Source organism: Zootermopsis nevadensis, unplaced genomic scaffold (assembly GCF_977971745.1).
Source record: "Zootermopsis nevadensis isolate Lab colony 2312 unplaced genomic scaffold, Znev_1.0 Znev_ptg000022l, whole genome shotgun sequence".
Taxonomy (NCBI): Eukaryota; Metazoa; Arthropoda; class Insecta; order Blattodea; family Termopsidae; genus Zootermopsis; species Zootermopsis nevadensis.
The window spans coordinates 11,897,297-11,905,569 of NW_028259154.1; the positions used below are offsets into that span (position 1 = coordinate 11,897,297).

General features: G+C 40.8%; 1 protein-coding gene across 5 annotated transcripts in view; it reads right to left on the reverse strand.

Annotated features, from left to right (window-relative positions):
• Positions 1-8,001, reverse strand: part of LOC110837765 (uncharacterized) — a 10,485-nt gene extending 2,484 nt beyond the window's left edge. Inside the window, exons 1-5 of one of the 5 annotated variants that reach the window (XM_087353816.1) lie at positions 7,907-8,001; positions 6,551-6,645; positions 3,042-4,725; positions 2,325-2,649; positions 1,621-1,912 (exon numbers count right to left, since the gene is read on the reverse strand). In XM_087353816.1, the coding sequence (XP_087209942.1) occupies positions 1,621-1,912; positions 2,325-2,400 (368 nt within the window). In that variant the 5' untranslated portion in view covers positions 2,401-2,649; positions 3,042-4,725; positions 6,551-6,645; positions 7,907-8,001. Of the gene's footprint in view, positions 1-1,620; positions 1,913-2,312; positions 2,650-3,041; positions 4,726-6,550; positions 6,646-6,776; positions 6,907-7,906 lie in introns of those variants that run through there. The other 4 variants (XM_087353813.1, XM_087353814.1, XM_022080252.2 and 1 more) reach the window with 4 other exon arrangements.
• Between the last annotated feature and the right edge of the window lie 272 nt (positions 8,002-8,273).

Sequence of the window (8,273 nt, forward strand, 5' to 3'; positions counted from 1 at the left end):
CAGATTTTGATAAAACCTGTTATCGACAGCCTAATCGTGATGCTGGCAGATAAATTTAATTTGTTGCATATCTGCAAAATATTTTACATGAAACTTAAGTATTTTGTGTGTGTGCGCGCATGTATGTGCGTTCATGTGTTTGTGTGCCTTGTAGAGTTCTGCAATCTGTGTTTATTTTCCTTTATGATGTATATTTAACAGAATTATTAGGTGTTGTTCACATCCTAGCATGTACAAAGAACGCCTAATGGGTTCGTCCACAGCTGCTTGTCCATCTGTTTCATTTTTTTTCCCCCTATGAACTATGCATGCCCCATCACCTGGTGTCATTGTTGCTATATAGGGGACCGAATTAATTATTGGAGAATTGTAATTGTTGGCTTAGCAGTGTCGGATCACACTACTGCAGTAGCGACTTTGTATACTGTCGTTACCTTTGTTATTTACTTAATGAAAGGGTGATCTAAATCCAAAGTTTCTTTGAGCCGTAGTTATCAATGAAGCAACTTACTGACGTCGTTGCCCATGATGTGGCCTGAGGAACACCTTTGGAATTTCAGTGCACTCCAAAGAGTACACCTTTCCAGTGTTGTTTATAAGAATGCGTGTTGATTATACTGTGTCAAGTTTTGCGTCGTTATATTTGTTGGAGCAATGTAAGAGCATCAAGGCAAATACAAATGCAAAATTTGAAAGAACATGTTTGAAAAATATATGTACTTCAAACTCAAGCATATTTCTCAAATCTTATTTATTATTATGTGTTCTTTGCACGAAGTACATAGCGATAACACGTTATGGGCTGGTCGCGTCTGTCCAGTCTATTCAACTCAAAAAAAAAACTGGATGGATTTAGTGAAAGTTGTGCTATTCTGCATGACCTCAAAATCGTACTCAAACTTCTGTCGAGGTAATATTTTCGTAGAATGTAGAGCAACTAGACAGCAGCCACACTGTTTGATGGTGATAAATAATAAACTGTTAGAGCTCGATGTGTGAAATTTTGCATGGGGCATATCATAAAGGTACTTATATATTCTCTATGAAATATCATTTCTGTGTCATCTGTAAATATGGGTGATGCTGCAGAACTTTGAAGTTATGTTTGACAAATTAAATGTACTTGGAACCTGTACTAATGAGAAATATAGATGTGAATGGTTTACTAATTACCATCAGGGCCATTTTATATAGAGGATAAAGTAGGCAGCCACTAGGGAATTTTGAATACTGGGTACCTTCTTCTTCTATGGCGCAACAGCCCAAAGTCGAGCCTTGGCCTCCTCCCATGTGGGAGTTTCTGTCTTTGAAGTGAGCATTTTTGAAAAGCCCACTGCCTCAGCACAATTTCTACTCAATCCTGATTTGTCTGCTAGAGCCATCTAGTAGAGAATCAGGAGAGACATGGGTGAGAAATGGCAGCTGAATTTTGCTTACGAAACATCTCGTTCATGCTCGTAAGGTTCTTTTACATCTACGACATCCGAAGGAAGTTGTGCTGTGGATTTTTATCACCGTTAAAAATCCATCAACCTTGGCCGGGATCGAACCCGCGAACCTTGGGTCCAGTGGCGAACACGCTAACCACTAGTCCACCGAGGGTGACGCGGGGTACCTTACCTGTCATCAAAGTAGAAACCACCACAGTGGGACATACGGATGATCTCGGTGTCAGTAGTGAGAGTACCGCTGTCGAGTGCGCAGCCACGTACTGTGATGCTGTCACCAGTGTCATCGTAAATACCTGCCAGCTTGATACATGCCGTGGCAGGGAACAGTCCATTACGTCCTTTGCGCCCACCCAGGCATGGTGCTTCCAGGATTCCAGTTGTGAAGTTATTGTGGAACGGATCATCGCATGCTGGGTAGTTTCCGTTCAGCGAAACACACTTGAAGCAGTCAATGGCACGGACTGCAGTAAAAGTTCAGAATTTTACAGCAAAATTTTTTAAACCAGACAAAAATATTGAAGGAACTGATTACAAAAAATAACTTAAAGTAAAATTACTTCTGAGCATGAAAGAAAATGTTCTCTCTGCCCCACTTAAGTAATTGTATAGGATCCCTCAGGTTCAATCTCGGTAAGTTATTACATCAGTGCAGTGCACAGATGATTGGGAATGTGCGGAGTCTCTCATTTTGGTCCATTAAGCAAAGTTTCTCTCAGTCTAGAAATGTAAAAACTGAGATGATAATTTTTTGTGGTAGCAAGTAGGAGGAAATGTTTGACCTGAAGGCTGGCAGCCGTGATATACATTGAAAAGGGGAAAGTTGAAGTTAGACTTACATCTACCTTAGATCACCTAATTTACCTGTCCACTCACCAGCAGCCACAGGTGCGATTAAGGTACATTGGTGCCCTAATTTGCCAAATTTCTTATCAGTAAAAACAGGACTCATGATGGCTCATAAATGCTCGGTGCAGATGTCTTCAAGAAAATTTGCAATCCTTTTTGGTGGGACTGAGCAAAATCTGTCAGCATTGTCTAGTTCCTGTCTTTACAATCCATTAATAAGAAATTAATTTTGTTATTGCTTTCCATGGTTATCTCTTGGTTCTTTCTTCCCAGTAAGTTTTTCAACAAACATTTTTTGGTTTTTGTTTCTCCCTTCATATTACATGCCTGTCAATCACTTCACCATAAAATGCTATTTTAGGAAAAAAAATCTAATTGTTTATCTCATAAAGTTTTACAGTAACGAACAAATGCGCCCTCAAGGTGGCAGTTAAAAAGTTGGTTGTGACTCTGTAATCAGTGCTAGTTTTACATATAAGTTAAACAAGCTACAGCTTTGGGCCCTGTCTCCAAATACTGAGATTTTTTAAAAATACCTATAGCACATCTGAAGGACACCACGAAACAAAAGATTCTATTCACGAAGATTTCTGTCTTCTGGGTTGTTGCGCTGTGTAGTCTGGTCGATGGTTACCAACGATTCATCACCCTGATGACGGAGGCAGTATGACCTCTGAAACGTTTGTAAACTTCGACCATACTACACAGCGCAACAACCCAGAAGACAGAAATGTTCATACTCACCGGTGTGATAACCTCAAATCTTACACGATTCTATTTACGTTTAAAATAAATCTGGATAAAATCGAGCATCTCTAATCTTTATTATAAAATTCTGAATTTACGCCTACATTAAAAGTAACCTATATAATGTAAAGACAAAATGGTAGCGCTTAAATCGACAACGTGTTGCAGAACCGAGTGGTTGAACTAATTATTTCCTTCGATTTAAAACCCATGGTTACTGTTCCGTTCATACGCTAGAAATGGACTCGCACCAGCTTTCGGTAGCGTTGAGTGGTCAAACTGTGTATGGTAGTTCAACTTCCTGCTATTTTAATGCTTTCTTAGAAAGTGTTGGCAGCATGATAGTTGTTCCGCTAGGAGCCACACCTGCAAATGATGCAACAGGATTTTCATATTTGTCTTCGGGTGTGGTGGAAGGGCACTTCGCCCTCAGGCCATGGGGAAATCTAGCCCATTCAACCAGCGAAGTGAACCAAAGGAAAACCAGCCAGCAGCAAGGACCTCTGAAACGTCGGTGACCTCCTACAAGGCTACAGAGCGCAACAACCCAGAAGACTTGGTGAGATATGCCTCAAAATATTTTAGATCCACATGAAAAGTTGGTTATAAAATTTATTAAAGCAATGGTTCTCGAGCTTCGTAAGACCTGGTGCTGCACTTTACCTTTCTTTTTTGACTAACTGATAACTTATTTAAACTTCAACGTAGTTTATTAAAATGCAAACATCACGTAGTACGAATAATTGTGTTTAAATAATTGTTATTTATAGTAATTAGTCACTTAAGATTAGATATTTAATTAAGGCAGCAACTATTTCCTTTTCATTTTATAGACTGATACAGTTTTTGTGCATGTGGGCCTGGACATGGACGATCGAGGTTCAGCTCCTGACAGAGGCAGAGGATTTTCTTCTAGCCTCTGCTTTCAGACTGGCCAGTGGGTACTGAGGCCCTTTCCCGTAAGTGCCAACATAGGCACGTAACTGGATGGCTTTACTTTACTTTCAATATTATACATATGTATGCGGGCCATGGATCGAAAACCCCTGGATCATGGGAAATAAGCTGAAGTGAGGCAATGGCGTATATGAAATTGCATCAGAGTATGTCAAACAACTGAATTAAATGTACACAAAAGTTTATTTAAGCCCCCAAGTAAAGAGGCCTTAAATTGAAAGTGAATGAAGGTATACATTATCGAGTTTCGTCGAAATCAGCCCAGCTTTTTAAAATGGACGATCTTACATGAAACAAATAGGTGGTGCAGGTCCGAACATTTTGTTCGAAAAACGTTTTCTGCGCGTGGCCAGTAATAATTAAAAATCGGTAAAAATTGAGTTCAACAACAAAATTTGTGGGGAAAATTTATCGACACTTGGATTGCCTACGGAATATGTAGAAAAACAATGCATTCACGTGGGTGGGCCACGACACGGTGATGGCTTGGCATGGATGTTCTCCGCCGGTCTGAAGCGAGAGGTACGTACGTACAAGTGCTGCAGTGAGTGAGGTTTTCTCCCCGCGGAGACAAGTCGTACTGTGGCACGGGCTACATTATTCACAACACTGCGCCGTGAAATCAATCCGGTGTGCGGCCTGTCATGACAAACGTCTGCTTCAAAGAACGCCTCGCTCCTCCTTTGTCACCGCGAGTCGTTGGGCTCGGTCCCCTAGCAGGTGGCTGAAATTTTACGTGCGAACGCTAGGATAATTCCTTTAAAATAGACATTGCAGCTGCTGCTTCCTTTCATTTCAATATTTGCAACCGTAATCCCACTGGGCGCCGTATGAGCTATAAAACTGAGAGAGCACCGTTAAATAAACCAAGAAGTAAGAAAGGTTACGTTTTTCTCTCACTTGTTACAGTAAGTAGTCTAATCTGTCGTTCTACACACAGCCAATATTTTCATGGCTATTCCACAGCCTGTTTGATCACTGGACGATCAATAACAGACAAAAAAAATAGAAGGAAAGATTGTGTGTTCGTGGCTTTGTAATATGAATCCAACAGTTGGTACCTTACACAAATGGTTGATGTGTGTGTAGTGAAGTTGCGCTACAGATCTTACGGTAAAACGTTTTGTTTCGCTTTTGTCCGTTTCTGTTTCGTTTTGTTGTTTGTTCTATTCAGATATTTGTTTTAGTACATGGAGTGTAAAGTGTAGAAAAATTCAAATGTACATTCAGTATCATTATTCGTCATGTAAACTGAACGTGAAAGTATGGACGCAGAATTGTTAATACTATTAATGCACAAATAATTACTTTCCAGAATGAATGAATAAATACCCTTGCGCCGATCCTGCCTTCTTCTTACTGTAAGCGTATCTCGATGTAAGACCATTCAATTGCCCTAAAGCCTTCCCATTGAAGTCTTGTTTCCAAATGTAATTTTAGCTGATGAACTGCAGTCATTTGGAAGGTACAAATGTATTTACAAAGAGGCGAAAGTTTAGTCTAGCCAACTGCTATACAAACAGCCAGTTAAATCATCAAAGTCACTACCTAATTAAATAAAAAAACCTTGTAACTCCGTTACAGTTTCTGCATTCTTCAGTTGGTTCAAACTAATTTACGCCTTGTATACACACTTATATTCGTCCGTCACAATGAGCCCGTCATTTGAGGCGGTCCATGTTCCATTGTTGTTGTCCTGTGTGCGTTGAAAGCTGTAAGGCATCAGGTGAGTCATGTCAGACATCTTAGGGTTTGCAATTTCAAACTTAATTTATGTTTCGGAACGGAACAGAGGGCCAAAGGGGATAATGAAGATTATATAGCATCTCCGTTTTCATATAGGTGTGGCCGTGTGGGGCGGACCCCAAAGTGTTTCATGCCTTATTCAGCCACCAGCAGCATCTAAGTTCTTACAGTGCCGTGTAGCTGATATTCATTATTGAAGATTTATCTATTTATAGCTTATTTAACGACGCTTATGTTAGTAACTCCGACTATAAAGCGTCGAATTGGAGGATGACAGTGAATAACGAATTGGAAAAGATGTGAAAGGAAGAGGCATTTGCCTGGAGGGACTGTGGAAATTACAAAAAAAATACCCTCAGTCATGATAGCCGGTCTCCGGGCCGAGATTTGACCCCAGGACCTCGCGGACAGTACATTCGATCATCTGATAGACCGGTAAAGGTCAGGAGAGCATTCTGGGTAATGTTTGGCGTGAAGGTTGGTACGGACAGTCACACATATCCAAACCTCATCAAGATATCTCGCAGGACAGGATCTAACGTACGGTGTCACACGCGATGCTGATTTAAGTTAGATTTATATACTTTATCACTGAAGTGAAATAAAGCATTAAACTTGGTAGGTACATCTTGAGTCGTCCTGTATCACGAAGCCCTAAAGTTTAGCTTAGTTAACTTATACGGCACGGATCATAGTCAACTAACTGTCTCCTTATCATAAAGTTTTCAAGCTAAATTGTGTGTGTGTGTGTCTCGTCCATGTTGTGTATTACTTATGGGCAGGGAGCAGGTTCCGCGACTTACCAAAATCCAGGGTTGCCAACTCCATTACGACGCACCAAAGAAGCCATCTCCCCAAAATGTCAACAGCTGCAGACTGCGACATGACAATGCAGCATCTGAAAAAGTGTTATCTTGAACACATCACTCGAGCTACACAATATGAACGCCCTGTGTCATAGTCAGCCCCGAAACTCAGACACTGGATCAAGTCCAAACGGATGTTTAAAGAGCAAAGCTAAATATTTACGTGGTGCCCTGTTCCTGGTTTATGTTCGTGTGGAATTAAAGTCAGCAGCAGGAGACAGGCCGTTGCATCGATCACTTTTTAACAAGAACAACAATTCAGACAAATACCAGCTGCAGCTGTCTATATGCACAGTGGCGGATCAATTTCTAGCATCCGGTATACTCAAGGTAACAGATATCCCTGTTGAGTTTCTTGTCATGCGTCCGGTGAACTTCTTACAACGTAATTATACCCGTGTTGTACTTTCATTGTCTTCAGATATTACGCCCGTGTACGTATATCGTACACCAACATTTTTTCTTAAGTAAATATTCGTCGAGTGAATTGTTTTTGATATCACATATCCATATTGAATTTGCACGAACTTTTAACACCAAATAGTCATTTTGAACTTTGATCAGTTTTTTATATCAGATGTCGGTGTTGTACGCGTGCTAACTCTCCTTAAATATAATTATTTTAATGTGCTGACAGACTTTTATTGCGCATGATTGTAGTTTGTCTCTGTTGCCAGCATCACGACAATGGAACCAGATTCAGAGCATCAAATTTTTGCGAGTTAGTGTACGTAATCACGTGAGCACCGCACCCACCGTTCACGAGTCACGCCAATGTATCGATCCGTGAACAATCGATATGGTTTCCTCATTTACTCAGGCAATAAGAACGACCTAAACACGAAATGCTTCTCAGCTCAAGTCACCTGCTTTCCCGGACAGAAGACGGAATTTAAAATTCTAGCACATCTGCGGTATGTAACGCAATTTATTTTTGAATGGATGTAAAATGCGGTTTCTAATTGCAAGTAGAATATTTGTAAGAAAAAAAGCGCTGAGGAGAATAGGGAAAGGAGGAAAACTATTTCTTGGCGCAAGTCACCGAGAATTGTTGTGACAAGCCAGAAATGTTTTCAGAAATCTGGTAAATGTCGTTTGGAAGACTAATAATGACTGCTGGGATGCGAATTCCAGTTTAACTGATTATAAAGTTCAGTGCGCTCCCATGGCGAGTGGTTATGTCCAGAATGTCTGACTCGACACGTCACGTTTTTCGTACACCTGCATTTTCACAGGTGCGTCGGCAATCTTCAATTGAGTGTCGGCGTCACTACGGTCATTGTTGGAGCTTACCTGCATTGGCTACTGCACGTCTCTCGCTTCTACTGCTGCTACTGTAGAGGCAAATTCTCGGAAAGACACAACAATCGTGTGTGGCTGCTAACGAGTCGGAGCGTAGCTTTAGTACCCGCGTGTCAAGAGCCATCTCTGTGCCCTGTCCTAAACTAGCTCCTACCGGCGTCGTGGGAACGGCTGAGCACCACCAAAGTTGTATCTGATATCGAAATTATTTTTTTGGAAGAGAAATAATAACACGCGGTTGGACAGCTGTTTGAGGTTATGTTTAAAAGATCCGAAGGACTTGTCATGATTTGAATTTAAACAGGCGACAACACAGCTTTACTAACAAAGTACAAGCTACTATCAGAGTTACTCTGAG